The 16822-nt window shown below is 41.2% G+C and overlaps 1 protein-coding gene across 1 annotated transcript in view; it reads right to left on the bottom strand.

Moving 5' to 3' along the window:
• Nucleotides 1-16822, bottom strand: part of LOC126412131 (fibrillin-2-like) — a 675186-nt gene that overhangs the window by 85491 nt on the left and 572873 nt on the right. The window contains exon 48 of the mRNA XM_050081574.1: nt 11347-11472. Coding sequence (XP_049937531.1) covers nt 11347-11472 — 126 coding nt within the window. The remainder of the gene's footprint in view (nt 1-11346; nt 11473-16822) is intronic.

Here is a 16822-nt window from a genome sequence, read left to right as displayed (position 1 = left end):
GCAGGGGCAGGGTAAGGGTGGGGAAGATGCTAGTGTTGCCTATGCAAGCATCCACAGATGTTGTTGGGACAGGATGTGACTGCCAACTGCAGCATTGGGAGGCTATTGTGCTGGGGAGGTGGGGGGTGGCGAGTTTCGGGGGGTGGAGGGGGGGGGGGGGAGTGCGAGGAAGACAAGGAACCAGAGAAGAGGAAAAGACTATGTAGATATACTGACGGGATAGAAGGCATGTGTATTAGTGGACTGGGGCCATAGAAGGCTATAAGCAGGTGGAGGACAGGTGCTAGCGAAGGTTAGGGCCAGGGAAGGGTGGGGGAAACAAGAACAAAGAGTATGTTGTAAGGACCGTTTCCCACTGCAATTCAAAAAAGCTGGTGTTGGTGGCAAGAATTCAAATGGCACAGGCCACAAATCAGTCATTAAATTGAAGCACATCATGTTGGGTGGCATGTTCAGCAATTGCATTAGCAGCTGTCTCTTGGTCACAGTAGGGCGGTGGCCTCCACGCAGACACACAGCTTGTTAGTTGTCATGCCCACAAAGAAAGTGGCAAAATGGTTGCAACTTAGTTTGTGGATGATGGCTGCTTTCACAGGTGGCACTGCCTTTCATGGGGTATGAGGTGCCAGTGACAATACTGGAGTAAGTGGTAGTGGGAGGACGTATGCAACAGTTCTTGCATCTGGTGCTACTGTGGGTATATGAGTTGAGGCAACATGTTGGGAGCAAGAATGAACTTTCCATTGTTTGACAGACTACATCCTTATGCATAATTACTTCTTATTTGAGAGGCAGATATACAAACAAATCTGTGGCGAGGCTATAGGCATCCTCCTATGACAACACGTTTATGAAACATCTAGAGAAAACTTTCTTAGCCATAAAAAAATACCAAATCCCTTGTCTGATTGAGGTTCATCATCGATGATGGGGACCCAGGGCCAAGATTTTCCATCATCACCCTTCTATAGCCTAAACTCCTCCTCTCATGCACTTCACCTTGTTCTCCTCAGCTCTATGTTCCATCTTTTTGGACTTTCGTCATGTACCACTCCAATGGCACCTTAAAAACATCTGTCCACATCATCCTCACTAAATATCAACAGCACATGAATTTTGATAGCTGCCATCACTTCCACGCTAAGAAGTCTCTCCCACATAGTCTAGTCACACATGGATAGTACATCTGTAGTGATAAGCAACCCCTTGCCTGTTGTGCTGATGGTCTCACTATGACTTTCACAGACAAGTAAAAACCTACCCTGCCACCCATCCTCCCCCCCCTCTCCCCAAATAAAATCCAATATTAGAAGAAGAAGCTGAATTTATGTGGCTGCACATCCGAAATTTTATGGACAAATCCAATATTATCTCAGAGTAGAACACCTTAAGCACATCCTAAGCCGTGGTTCTAATAAGCGCCTATCATGACTCAGTGCCTCATGTATTTGGTGGGTTACTATCTTTACTCCTTCCATTATTTAGTAACATTTTCTCAGCTGTCTTATGAACTATGGAACTCATATCAGATTTCAAACAGATTTTAATTTAATGTAATTCGAAATCGCTCTACGACTCCTAGATCCATTGTTTAACTTAATTTTTGCCAGAGCTCTGAACAATTTGAGTTTCATCTTTTTGAATTTTCTAACTTTACTCACCATCTAATTATGTTACTACAGAGCATTCCTCCTAACTCACACCTACTTATTTCCTGGCTGAGCAAGTTTAGGGTACAGCATTACTACAGTTTAATTTTCAATATAACAATGAGATGCTTTTTTAGAATAAAGCTCACCCCCCACCCCCCACACAGGTGGTTGCATTACTCTAGGAAATATAGATAAATTAACTTACCAGAATATGCAGTATACAACAAATAAAGCAGAGCACTTGGACATACATCTGAATGAATGTAAACCACATTTTTCGTAGCACGTGAAGTGGATTGCAAGAAAGATGAAGAGTATCGATAGAGGCAAAATAACTACAAACTCATTAACTTATTCTGTAGAACAACACATAAAGGTTGTGGGGCAGGCACTTATAGCAGAAATGATACAGCATGTCAAAAAGTTGATTGGATTGATGATATGAGTACCAAAATGGTACTTGAAGTTGCAGCAGTAAATATCAAACTTGAGAACAACAGTCTGATTATAGTAGCTCTGTATAGGTCATTTGGAAGCAGCATTTAAGAATTTTTTAATTAGCTGGAGAACTTGCTGGAGAAGATATCAGAGTATAAAAAACGTATGTTGTTTGTTGGAGATATCAGTGTAGATGCATTAAGTTATAGGTTTAATTATTTACATTATGCTGACTTACTATAGATAACTGTAACTATATAAACTCAGCACATACAAGAGTTACTATACACATTCTCATAAACATAACAAAAGAGAAAGTAAACATAACCATCTTAGAAAGCTATGCCTCTGAATCCACAGATATGATGCACTTAACTGCGCATTGTTGTTGTTGTTGTTGTTGTTGTTGTCTTCAGTCCTGAGACTGGTTTGATGCAGCTCTCCATGCTACCCTATCCTGTGCAAGCTTCTTCATCTCCCAGTACCTACTGCAACCTACATCCTTCTGAATCTGCTTAGTGTATTCATCTCTTGGTCTCCCTCTACAATTTTTATCCTCCACACTGCCCTCCAATGCTAAATTTGTGATCCCTTGATGCCTCAGAACATGTCCTACCAACCGGTCCCATCTTCTTGTCAAGTTGTGCCACAAACTCCTCTTCTCCCCAATACTATTCAATACGTCCCCATTAGTTAAGTGATCTACCCATCTAATCTTCAGCATTCTTCTGTAGCACCACATTTTGAAAGCTTCTATTCTCTTCTTGGCTAAAATATTTATCGTCCATGTTTCACTTCCATACATGGCTACACTCCATACAAATACTTTCGGAAACGACTTCCTGACACTTAAATCTATACTCTTCTTCAGAAATGCTTTCCTTGCCATTGCCATTCTACATTTAATATCCTCTCTACTTCGACCATCATCAGTTATTTTGCTCCCCAAGTAGCAAAACTCCTTTACAACTTTAAGTGTCTCATTTCCTAATCTAATTCCCTCAGCATCACCCAACTTAATTCGAATCATTCCATTATCTTTGTTTTGCTTTTGTTGATGTTCATCTTATATCCTCCTTTCAAGACACTATCCATTCCGTTCAACTGCTCTTCCAAGTCCTTTGCTGTCTCTGACAGAATTACAATGTTATCGGCGAACCTGAAAGTTTTTATTTCTTCTCCATGGATTTTAATACCTACTCCGAATTTTTCTTTTGTTTCCTTTATGGCTTGCTCAATATACAGATTTAATAACATCGGGGAGAGGCTACAACACTGTCTCACTCCCTTACCAACCACTGCTTCCCTTTCATGCCCCTCGACTCTTATAACTGCCATCTGGTTACTGTACAAATTGTAAATAGCCTGAAACTTCCTGGCAGATTAAAACTGTGTGCCCGATCGAGACTCGAACTCAGGACCTTTGCCTTTCGCGGGCAAGGAAGGGCCAGGAAGTTTCATATCAGCGCACACTCCGCTGCAGAGTGAAAATCTCATTCTGGAAACATCCCCCAGGCTGTGGCTAAGCCATGTCTCCGCAGTATCCTTTCTTTCAGGAGTGCTAGTTCTGCAAGGTTCGCAGGAGAGCTTCTGTAAAGTTTGGAAGGTAGGAGATGAGATACTGGCAGAAGTAAAGCTGTGAGGACCGGGCATGAGTCTTGCTTCGGTAGCTCAGATGGTAGAGCACTTGCCCATGAAAGGCAAAGGTCCCGAGTTCGAGTCTCGGTCAGGCACACAGTTTTAATCTGCCAGCAAGTTTCATATCAGCGCACACTCCGCTACAGAGTGAAAATCTCATTCTGTAAATAGCCTTTTGCTCTCTGTATTTTACCCCTGCCACCCTTAGAATTTGAAAGAGAGTATTGCAGTCAACATTGTCAAAAGCTTTCTCTAAGTCTACAAATGCTAGAAACATATGTTTGCCTTTCCTTAATCTTTCTTCTAAGATAAGTCGTAAGGTCAGTATTGCCTCACATGTTCCAACATTTCTGCGGGATCCAAACTGATCTTCCCCGAGGTCGGCTTCTACCAGTTTTTCCATTTGTCTGTAAAGAATTCGCGTTAGTATTTTGCAGCTGTGACTTATTAAACTGATACTTCGGTAATTTTCACATCTGTCAGCACCTGCTTTCTTTGGGATTGGAATTATTATATTTTTCTTGAAGTCTGAGGGTATTTCGCCTGTCTCATACATCTTGCTCACCAGATGCTGGAGTTTTTTCAGGACTGGCTCTCCCAAGGCCGTCAGTAGTTCCAATGGAATGTTGTCTACTCCCGGGGCCTTGTTTCGACTCAGGTCTTTCTGTGCTCAGTCAAACTCTTCATGCAGTATCGTATCTCCCATTTCATCTTCATCTACATTCTCTTCCATTTCCATAATATTGTCCTCAAGTACATCACCCTTGTATAGACCCTCTCTATACTCCTTCCACCTTTCTGCTTTCCCTTCTTTGCTTAGAACTGGGTTTCCATCTGAGCTCTTGATATTCATACAAGTGGCTCTCTTTTCTACAAAGGTCTCTTTACTTTTCCTGTAGGCAGTATCTATCTAGCCCCTAGTGAGATAAGCCTCTACATCCTTACATTTGTCCTCTAGCCATCCCTGTTTAGCCATTTTGCACGTCCTGTCAATCTCATTTTTGAGACGTTTGTATTCATTTGTGCCTGTTTCATTTACTGCATTTTTATATTTTCTCCTTTCATCAATTAAGTTCAATATTTCTTCTGTTAGCCAAGGATTTCTATTGGCCCTCGCCTTTTTACCTACTTGATCCTCTGCTGCCTTCAGTACTTCATCCCTCAGAGCTACCCATTCTTCTTCTACTGTATTTCTTTCCCCCATTCCTGTCAATTGTTCCCTTATGCTCTCCATGAAACTCTGTACAACCTCTGGTTTAGTCAGTTTATCCAGGTCCCATCTCCTTAAATTCCCATCTTTTTGCAGTTTCTTCAGTTTTAATCTACAATTCATAACCAATAGATTGTGGTCAGAGTCCACATCTGACCCTGGAAATGTCTTACAATTTGAAACCTGGTTCCTAAAACTCTGTCTTACCATTATATAACCTATCTGAAACCTTTTAGTATCTCCACGGTTCTTCCATGTATACAACCTTCTTTCATGATTCTTGAACCAAGTGTTAGCTATGATAAAGTTATGCTCTGTGCAAAATTCTACCAGGCAGCTTCGTCTTTAATTTCTTAGCCCCAATCCATATTCACCTACTACGTTTCCTTCCCTTCCTTTTCCTACTGTCGAATTCCAGTCACCCACGACAATTAAATTTTCGTCTCCCTTCACTACCTGAATAATTTCTTTTATCTCATCATACATTTCATCAATTTCTTCATCATCTGCAGAGCTAGTTGGGACATAAACTTGTACTACTGTAGTAGGCGTGGGCTTCGTGTCTATCTTGGCCACAATAACGCGTTCACTATGCTGTTTGTAGTAGCTTACCCGCACTCCTATTTTTTTATTCATTATTAAACCTACTCCTGCATTACCCCTATTTGAGTTTGTATTTATAACCCTGTATTCACCTGACCAGAAGTCTTGTTCCTCCTGCCACCGAACTTCACTAATTCCCACTATATCTAACTTTAACCTATCTATTTCCCTTTTTAAATTTTCTAACTTACCTGCCCGATTCAGGGATCTGACATTCCACGCTCCGATCCGTAGAATGACAGTTTTCTTTCTCTTGATAACGACGTCCTCTTGAGTAGTCCCCGCCCAGAGATCCGAATAGGGGACTATTCTACCTCCGGAATATTTTACCCAAGCGGACGCCACCATCATTTAACCATACAGTAAAGCTGCATGCCCTCGGGAAAAATTACGGCTGTAGTTTCCCCTTACTTTCAGCCGTTCACAGTACCAGCACAGCAAGGCCGTTTTGGTTAGTGTTGCAAGGCCAGATCAGTCAATCATCCAGACTGTTGCCCCTGCAACTACTGAAAAGGCTGCTGCCCCTCTTCAGGAACCACACGTTTGTCTGGCCTCTCAACAGATACTCCTCCGTTGTGGTTGTCTCTGTACTTCCGTCTCGACTGACAGCTCTGCCCAAACTCTTTGCCTTTACATATGTCTGCTTGTGTCTGTATATGTGCGGATGGATATGTGTGTATGTGTGAGTCTATACCTGTCTTTTTTCCCCCCTAAGGTAAGTCTTTCCGCTCCCGGGATTGGAATGACTCCTTACCCTCTCCCTCAAAACCCACATCCGTTCGTCTTTCCCTCTCCTTCTCTCTTTCCTGATGAAGCAACCATTGGTTGCAAAAGCTTGAATTTTGTGTGTATGTTTGTGTTTGTTTGTGTGTTTATCAACATGCCAGTGCTTTCGTTTGGTAAGTTACATCATCTTTCTTTTTAGATATATTTTTCCCACGTGGATATATACCAAACAAAAGCGGTGGCAGGTCGATAGACACACAAACAAACACAAACATACACACAAAATTCTAGCTTTCGCAACCAACGGTTGCCTCATCAGGAAGGAGGGAAGGAGAGGGAAAGACGAAAGGATGTGGGTTTTAAGGGAGAGGGTAAGGAGTCATCCCAATCCCGGGAGCGGAAAGACTTACCTTAGGGGGAAAAAAGGATAGGTATACACTCGCACACACACACACACACACATATCCATCCGCACATACACAGACACAAGCAGACATTTTCCTGCTTGTGTCTGTGTATGTGCGGATGGATATGTGTGTGTGTGCGAGTGTATACCTGTCCTTTTTTCCCCCTACGGTAAGTCTTCCCACTCCCGGGATTGGGATGACTCCTTACCCTCTCCCTTAAAACCCACATCCTTTCGTCTTTCCCTCTCCTTCCCTACTTCCTGATGAAGCAACCGTTGGTTGCGAAAGCTAGAATTTTGTGTGTATGTTTGTGTTTGTTTGTGTGTCTATCGACCTGCCAGCGCTTTTGTTTGGTAAGTCTCATCATCTTTGTTTTTAGGTATATTTTTCCTACGTGGAATGTTTTTCTCATTATATTCATTCCACGTGGGAAAAATTATATATAAAAACAAAGATGAGGTGACTTACCGAACGAAAGCGCTGGCAGGTCGATAGACACACAAACAAACACAAACATACACACAAAATTCAAGCTTTCGCAACAAACTGTTGCCTCATCAGGAAAGAGGGAAGGAGAGGGGAAGACGAAAGGAAGTGGGTTTTAAGGGAGAGGGTAAGGAGTCATTCCAATCCCGGGAGCGGAAAGACTTACCTTAGGGGGAAAAAAGGACAGGTATACACTCGCACACACGCACATATCCATCCACACATACAGACACAAGCAGACATATGGTCTTTAAATATGTCTGCTTGTGTCTGTATGTGTGGATGCATATGTGCGTGTGTGCGAGTGTATACCTGTCCTTTTTTCCCCCTAAGGTAAGTCTTTCCGCTCCCGGGATTGGAATGACTCCTTACCCTCTCCCTTAAAACCCACTTCCTTTCGTCTTCCCTTCTCCTTCCCTCTTTCCTGATGAGGCAACAGTTTGTTGCGAAAGCTTGAATTTTGTGTGTATGTTTGTGTTTGTTTGTGTGTCTATCGACCTGCCAGCGCTTTCGTTCGGTAAGTCACCTCATCTTTGTTTTTATATATATAGTTATAATAGAGGGAAACATTCCACGTAGGAAAAATATATCTAAAAACAAAGGTGTAGTGACTTACCAAATGAAAGTGCTGGCAGGTCGACAGACACACAAACAAACACAAAATTCAAGCTTTCGCAACAAACTGTTGCCTCATCAGGAAAGAGGGAAGGGGAGGGAAAGACGAAAGGATGTGGGTTTTAAGGGAGAGGGTAAGGAGTCATTCCAATCCCGGGAGCGGAAAGACTTACCTTAGGGGGGAAAAAAAGGAAACAAGGACGGGTATACCACTCGCACACACACACATTTCCATCCACACATATACAGACACCTATATATATAGTTGTCATCTCCTCGGTAGAAGGCAGCCATTGAGTGGCTACACATATTTTATGTAAGTTATTCGTATTTATTGCTAAAATAAACTTGTTATTATTATTACAAAATGAATTTCTTTGTAATAGTTACACACACACACACACACACACACACACACACACACATTCACCCTAGCACAATAAACACACACATGACACTGTCTCTGGCTGCCGAGGCCAGACTGTGAGCAACTGCACATGATGAGAGAAGAAATCTGGGTGGTGGAGCTAATGAGTTTGCTGTGTGTGTGGGGGAAGGGGATAGCAGGGTAGGGGTGAGAGACAGTAAACTGCTGTTATACAGGGACGATATGGAAGGGGGTAGGGTAGGGCAACTAGGTGCAGTTGGGAGGTTAGACAGAGGGAGAGGGAAGGGAGCCTGGGGGAGGTAGTGTAAAAGGAAAGAAGACTGTGGAGTGTGTTGTTGGAATAGAAGGCTGTTTAGCGCTGGATTGGGAGCAGGGAAGGGGATAGGCAGGTGAAGGACAGTAACTAATAAAGGCTGAGACCAGGGGTGTTATAGGAACGTAGGACATATTGCAAGAAGAGTTCCCATGTACACAATTCACAAAAGCTCTTGTTGGCAGGAAGTATCCAAATGGCACAAGCTGTGAAGCAATCACTCAAGTGAAGAATGTTGTGTTGTGCTGTATTCTCAGCAACTGCTGGGTCTAGCTGTTTCTTGGCCACTGTTTGTCTGTGGCCATTCACGTGGACAGATAGCTTGTTGGTAGTCATGACCAGCTTGTTGGCAGTCATGACTACATAGAATGCAGCACAGTGGTTGCAGCTTAGCTTGTAGATCACATGACTACTTTCATAGGTAGCCCCACATTTTATGCGATATGTGATGCTTTTAGCTGGACTTGAGTAGGTGGTGGTGGGAGAATATAGGGGAACATCTTGCATCTACGTTTATTACATGGATAGGAGCCATGAAGCAAGGGGTTGGGAGCTGAAGTAGAGTAGGTATGGATGAGGATACTCTGTACAATCAGTGGGTGGCAGAATATCACTGCTGGAGGTGTGGGAAGGTAGTGATTGGGACATTTCTCTTTTCGGGGCATGACGAGAGGTAGTCTAAACCTTGGCAAAGAATGCGATTCAGTTGCTCCAGTCCTGGATGTTTGTGAATCATGAGAGGAATGCTCCTCTGAGGCCAGATGATGGGATACTGGAAGGTGACTGGGGAGATCTGCTTCTGTATGAGGTTGGGAGGGTAATTTCAAACTGAGAAGACCTCAGCGAAACACTTTGTGTATTTCGAGAGAAACTGCTCATCACTAAGGATGTGACAGCCCGTGATGGCTAGGCTGTAAGGAAGGAATTTTTTGGTATGGAATGGGTGGCAGCTGTTGAAGTAGAGGTACTGCTGGTGGTTGGTAGGTTTGATATGGACGGAGGAATTGATGTAGCCATCTCTGAGGTGGACGTCAGTATGGAGGAAAGTGGCTTGTGGGTTGAGGAGGGCCAGGAGGAGTAAATGTCAGAGAAGCTGTTGAGGTTCTGGGGAATGTGGACAAGGTGTCCTCATGCTCAATCTAGATCACAAAGATGCCATCAATGAATCTGAACCAGGTGAAGTGTTTTGGGTTCTGTGTGATTAGGAAGGCTTCCTCTTGATGGCCAATGAATATGTTAGTCTACAGAGGTATCAGACCTTTCCCACAGCCTTACCTTTTGCTCTACTACCAAATTCAATCATGCTGAACTTGTTAAATACCTTCTCTTCTTCTCCTGGTCCCTACAGTGGAAACACCACCATCCCTACTGATCACACTCAACCCATAACCAGTGCTTAACCCTGCCTGACTCAGTTCACTCCACCATCCAACTGTGATCCACCCCCACAACCCCCTAATCATTCCCTGATAACTTTCAAGAATTTCTTAACCTCGAATCTTGCCTCACCATCATTCCCCAAATCCCTCAACATGAGAGCTAATATTACATCTGTAGAAAGAACTGCAATCCACCACTTAAAAATTAATCCAGACCTTATAATCCTGCCTGCTACCAAAGGCTCCACCACTGAGGTTTCAAACCACAAGGATTACCTGGTGGAAGGACTCTGCCAGATTTTTCCACTTACAAACTCTGTTACAATGACCCTATTTCAGAAACTCAGTAGGAACTACAGTCTCTCCTCAAATCCTTGGGCCCTTCCCAGAACCTCTCCCTGGAGTCCGTCTCTCTCGTCATCCCTACCGCTCCCTGCTCTCCTACCTTCTACATGATTCCTTGTCCCTAAATACAACAACCCATGACACCCCATTGTGACCAATTACTGTGCCCCACACTGAGAGAATCTCTGCTCTTGTAGACCAACACCTTCAGCCTATTACTCACAACCTACCCTCCTATACAAGGTGTTCGAGGAGGAATGCTCAATACTCAGGGACATGACAGAAATGATCATTCGAAACAAAAAAGTCAAGTAAACATGGGCCTTCGAGCAAAGAAGCTACTTTTAAATATATAGAAAACGTGACAATGCATTACCTGCTTAGCTATAATAAAAATATAAATATTACTGCATTTACACCTCCATTGGCACTTATAAGGTAACATTCTCAATTGTCGATTAACGATTTTGATGAAACCTGAATTAGACCGGAATTAGACTGGCTCCAGAAACAGTGATCATGTTTGAATGACCTTTGTTTGTGTGAATGTGTGTGTAATTGTTGTCTAATTCATGAGAAGGTCTCCAAGCCAAAAGCTTACTCGTTCAGTAATTGTTTTGTTGTGCCTGTCTGTGACTCAACAGCTCCACTATACGGTGAGTAGCAATCTATCCTTTTCATAACGGTCATTAAAATTAATATAACTGTGGTACCTGGCGCAAGACAGTGAGCAGCAGAGCTTTGAGTAATATAATAAACAGTTTCATAATGAAAAAGGTACTGGTTTTCTTTGGGGAAACCACAGGTACTACAGAACAAATTATAAAATAAAGTTGGTAGAGCAACACTTCAGGCAACCTAGGAAGAGTTACACATCATCAGGGAAGACAAGGGTGGCAGTGAGCTCTGTCATAAGATATGTGATGAATGACAAAGCCTGTAGATGGTATGTTACTCTAATTCCTCTTATTGTTACATTTCATATGTTATTCACACTTGCTCTCAACACAACAATTTTAATCCAAAATTAACTATGAAAAAGTTAACTGATTTAGAAAAACTTTTAAACATGTTTTGGAGAAAAGATATTAGGCTAAACTGAAAGCAATTTATCCCTCATGAAAACAAATACATTTTGTAAATTACCTCTGCATCTTGTTCCACTGCCATCTGCTTTATATCCCTTATTGCAAATGCAGCGATAAGAACCAAGTGTGTTTATGCAGCGTCCATTACGACACAAGTCCGGAATTGTTTGACACTCGTCAATATCTGTAAAGATAAGGAAGAACTTTTATCTAGATTTTGCTGTTTTTGTCAAAGAACAAATTGAAATTATTGATTGACAGCTTTTATTGGCATAGTACATCTGAAGAGCACTGTTTCAAACCACAATACACAAAATTTTACAGGAGAAGCAAAATACTGAATAACTCTCACATGGGATTTTTTTACAAGTTGTAAAGTAAGTAGTCCTTGTGTTGGAGGCTTACTTCTAGAAATATGAAGTAGTGAAATAAGTTTCTACTCGCATAATTCAAATTAAAGGAAAATGTACTGGACTTAATATGCTTTGATCCAATAATCTGTAAAATATACAAATAAAGATTAATTTAAATTAAATACATAACTAATTATCATAGACGAACATTACCCTTAAATACAAAATTAATTTTTTCACAATAAATGTTCTATGGTGTTCATAACGTCCTTCTTGCTGCCATTTGACTTAAATAGGATTTATATCAAACTAACACTTTATTATTCAAAACCATGTTACTACACAATAAACACATTCACATTAACAGTTTTGCTATACAATTCACAGTACCTTTCTACTATAATTCTTTAATGATCTACATTAACATCTACATGGATGCTCCGCAAATCACACTTAAGTGTCTGGCAGAGGGTTCATGGAACAACCTTAACAATGATTCTCTATTGTTCCAATCTCAAACAGTGTGTGAAAAAAATGAACACCTACATCTTTCCGTGTGAGCTCTGATTTCACTTATTTTATTATGATGATCGTTTGTGACTATATAGGAAGGCATCAACCAAATATTTTCGCATTTGGAGGAGAAAGTCAGCAATTGATATTTCATGAGGAGATTTCACCACAATGAAAAACACCTTTGTTTTAATGATGTCCACCCCAAATCCTGTATCATGCCCATGACACTCTCTCCCCTATTTTGTGATAATCCAAAACATGCTGCTCTTCTTTGACCTTTCTTGATATATTCCCTTAATCCTACCTGATAAGGATCCCAGACCATGCAGTGGTACTCCAAAAGAGAATGGACAAGCGTTCTTTCCAATTTAAGTTGTTCGTAATTGTAATTTCTAGGTATTTAGTTGAATATATGGTCTTTAGATTTGACTGATTTATCATGTAACCAATGTGTAACGGATTCCTTCTAGCACTCATGTGGATGACCTCACACTTTCATCATTTAGAGTCAATTGCTAATTTTCACATCATGCAGATATCTTTTCTAAATCATTTTGCAATTTGTTTTGATCTTCTGATGACTTTACTAGACGATAAATGACAGCATCAGCTGCCAATAACCTAAGACAGCTACTCAGATTGTCTCCTAAATCATTTATGTAGATATTTATTTATATAGATAAGATACTGTATTACATAAATGCTTCTGTATGATGTTATTAAATAACATTGTTAATCCAAAACCTAAATCTTCTGGTTCAACATTTTGATTTATAGAATGCTTATAATGGCCATCCTATTGGTTTCTCTTCAGGTTTGGTTCAATCTTCCTCTTCCGTCCAAGCAACCACAAGATGACATACTGACTTCTTCCTCATTGCCAGATTCTACAGCAACTGAATTGATGATGTTAGCACAGAAATGTAAATCTCATTTGATCCTCCAACAATCCTTAAACTGTTTACATAACAAATTATTCACACTCAGTCTTCTTTTCTTTATGCGCTGTATTGGTGCTTTAACTTGATGTGCATATTTGATTTTCTTATCTCTCTTTTGACTTCTTCTTGAATTATCATCTACAGCAATTTCTTCCTCCATAAATGAAGAAACTGTTCCCTTACACACAACTCACAAATAAAGATAACTGTCATTATTGACCACAGAGCAGTGCTGAGTGCTCGTTGTCAGTATAATAAACTAAGCAAAGCAACTAATCAGCTTCATGTAGTGTTAATGTTGGACAAAATATGACTTGAAATACACACTTCAGAGAACTGAATATGATTTCAAACAACAGCTAGTTTTCAGCTGCTATTTACCCTATTAGTGAATACAATTTGTTCCAGTCTGATTTTACAGCATGAAAGAGCACTTCAGAAATAATACAAAAATGTATCAAACTCAATTTTGTCCACTGGTGGACATGATACAATTTGAAACAATACTCCTCATCTGTGACACAACAACAGATGATAGAAAAGTCACATTGGGCAATATGTGCATGAACAGGCAACAAGTAGCACAATAATGTGGGCTGTCTGTATTCTAGGAGAAACAAGTGTTAAAAACAAACAGCAGGTGTGAAAAATTTACATAGAATATCTTCTAACATTAGTGTGAGTATACAGTTACACAGATTGACACTGGAGTTAAACAAGTATGAGGAGTGTTCAAAAGAAAAGGTATGAACAACACTGTGGGTATAATTGAAGTTTTTATTCAAAAGTAATCATAAGAGGCCTATTGTTTCACAAGCTGAATGATACCCTGTTCCCAGAATTACTGTGGCTCTGAAAGGAGCCAGTCCTCCACTGAGTCCTTCAACTTGTCATCCAAGTTGAAGCGCTTCTCTTTGATATGTTTTTTTAATGAGCCAAACACATGGAAGTCGCAAGGCAATAGAGCAGATGCTCATGCTGCTCCCACTTGGACCTGGCTATTACACTTCATGTGATCTTGGAGAGGTGTGGACACACGCTTTCGTGGAGCAGAATCACTTCCTCTCTGGAAAGCACAGGCTGCTTGCTCTTTATGGACTTTTGTCGGCTATGGTGTGTCTCACACTACATGTCATTGTTAATGGTTTTTCCTTTCTTGAGGAATTTGATCAGTATCGGACCTCAGAAATCGAAAAGGACAGTGAGTGCCACCTTGTCTGCTGAAGGCACAGCTTCAAATTTTTTTAGGGGGACGTGATGACGCTACATTTATGTCCCTAGCTATCTCACTATGTAATCCCAAAGGGCATAGGCAAATTTCAACTGGTTTGGCTATTACCACATTTCATACCTTTCAATTTTAACACTCCTTAAAGATTCCAATATCACATAAACTACTCTCATCACTCCCAGAGAAAGTTTTCACACCCTTAAATTTGAAAAAAGGGAAATGAGTTGACTGAACATACCTAAATCACATTCATTCTGCTGATGTCAGTGTGCTGTTTGCCTCTAGAGCAGACACTCTTCAAAAATTAATGGAAGAACTTAATAAAGCAAGTTCGAAAGAAGGCCCAAAAATCAACTGTAGTAATATTAAAATCACAAGCAGCCAACACATCAAAAAGAATATAACACAAATTGACTATTAAGTCATACCTTTTATACACTACTGCCCATTAAATATGCTACACCACAAAGATGGCGTGCTACAGACGAGAGATTTAACTGACAGGAAGAAGACGCTGTGATATGCAAATGACAGAGCATTCACACAAGGTTGGCACCGGTGGTGACATCTACAACGTGCTGACATGAGGAAAGTTTCCAACCGATTTCTCATACACAAACAGCAGTTGACTGGTGTTGCCTGGTGAAACATTGTTGTGATGCCTCGTGTAAGGAGGAGAAATGCGTACCATCACGTTTCCGACTTTGATAAAGGTCAGATTGTAGCCTATCGTGATTGCGGTTTATCGTATCGCGACATTGCTGCTCACGTTGGTAGAGATCCAATGACTGTTAGCAGAATATGGAATCGGTGGTTTCAGGAGGGTAATACGGAACACCGTGCTGGATCCCAGTGGCTTCGTATTACTAGCAGTCGAGATGACAGGCATCTTATCCACGTGGCTGTAACGGATCGTGCAGCCATGTCTCGATCCCTGAGTCAACAGATGGGGACATTTGCAAGACAACAACCATCTGCACGAACAATTCAACGACGTTTGCAGCAGCATGGACTATCAGCTGGGAGACCATGGCTGCGGTTACCCTTGATGCTGCATCACAGACAGGAGCGCCTGCGATGGTGTACTCAATGACGAACCTGAGTGCACGAATGGCAAAACGTCATTTTTTTGGATGAATCCAGGTTCTGTTTACAGCATCATGATGGTCGCATCCGTGTTTGGCGACATCGCGGTGAACACACATTTGAAGCGTGTCTTCGTCATCGCCATACTGACGTATCACCCAGCATGATACTATGGAGTGCCATTGGTTACACGTCTCGGCCACCTCTTGATCACTTTGACGGCACTTTGAACAGTGGACGTTACATTTCAGATGTGTTACGACCCATGGCTCTACCCTTCATTCAATCCCTGCGAAACCCTACATTTCAGCAGGATATTGCACGACCGCATGTTGCAGGTCCTGTACAGGCCTTTCTGGATACAAAAAATTTTCGACTGCTGCCCTGGCCAGCACATTCTCCAGACCTCTCACCAACTGAACACGTCTGGTCAATGGTGGCCGAGTAACTGGCTCGTAACGATACGCCAGTCACTACTCTTGATGAACTGTGGTGATGTGTTAAAGCTGCATGGGCAGCTGTACCTGTACACACCATCCAAGCTCTGTTTGACTCAATGCCGAGGCGTATCAAGGCCGTTATTACGGCCAGAGGTGGTTGTTCTGGGTACTGATTTCTCTGGATCTATGCACCCAAATTGCGTGAAAATGTAATCACACGTCAGTTCTAGTATAATATATTTGTCCAATGAATACCCGTTTATCATCTGCATTTCTTCTTGGTGTAGCAATTTTAATGGCCAGTAGTGTATTTATGGAAGGTGAAGACAAAAACTAAATGGACATTAAAAGAAATAAACAGAACAATAAAAATGAGGTGGAGTAGAACTAACAATAGTCAACTAAATAAGATTTTCAGAACTAAGCTTCCCATTTGCCTGGAAAGGAAAGTCTAGAATCATAGTGTGCTATTAGTTTTGACTCGTGTTGGTGAGGCACTGAATTTCAATACAAAAACTATTAAAAAACTAAGGGTTTCTTAGTTAGTGACAGAGATAATGTATGTTGGAAATCACTGGGAGAGGCATGAAAGCCAACATATGAGACAGGGGATGGACTAAAATGGTAAACTTAGTTATGACTATAACAAAAATGAAATGAGAGCAGGAAAGGTAACAAGATGAAAAAGTGACCAGATGTAGATGGATCTATAAGTTCTTTCTGAATTTCAATAAATAAGACAAGGGCAATAACATAATGAAAGATAAGGAGACAACATCATAAAAACATGCAGGAGTAACATCAACGTATGTAGCTGAAATCCACAATGAATGGGAAGTTTTTTAACGAACAGTTGATATCAAATGGCTGGTGATGATAATGATAAACTTATCCTATAAATGGTTAACGAGTGGCTAATCAACTTTCATATGTTGCAATTAAATTAGAGTTAATAGAGACACTAACA

The sequence above is a fragment of the Schistocerca serialis genome, chromosome 7, assembly GCF_023864345.2.
Source record: "Schistocerca serialis cubense isolate TAMUIC-IGC-003099 chromosome 7, iqSchSeri2.2, whole genome shotgun sequence".
In the NCBI taxonomy this organism is placed as follows: Eukaryota; Metazoa; Arthropoda; class Insecta; order Orthoptera; family Acrididae; genus Schistocerca; species Schistocerca serialis.
This window is presented reverse-complemented; position numbering and strand designations above follow the sequence as displayed.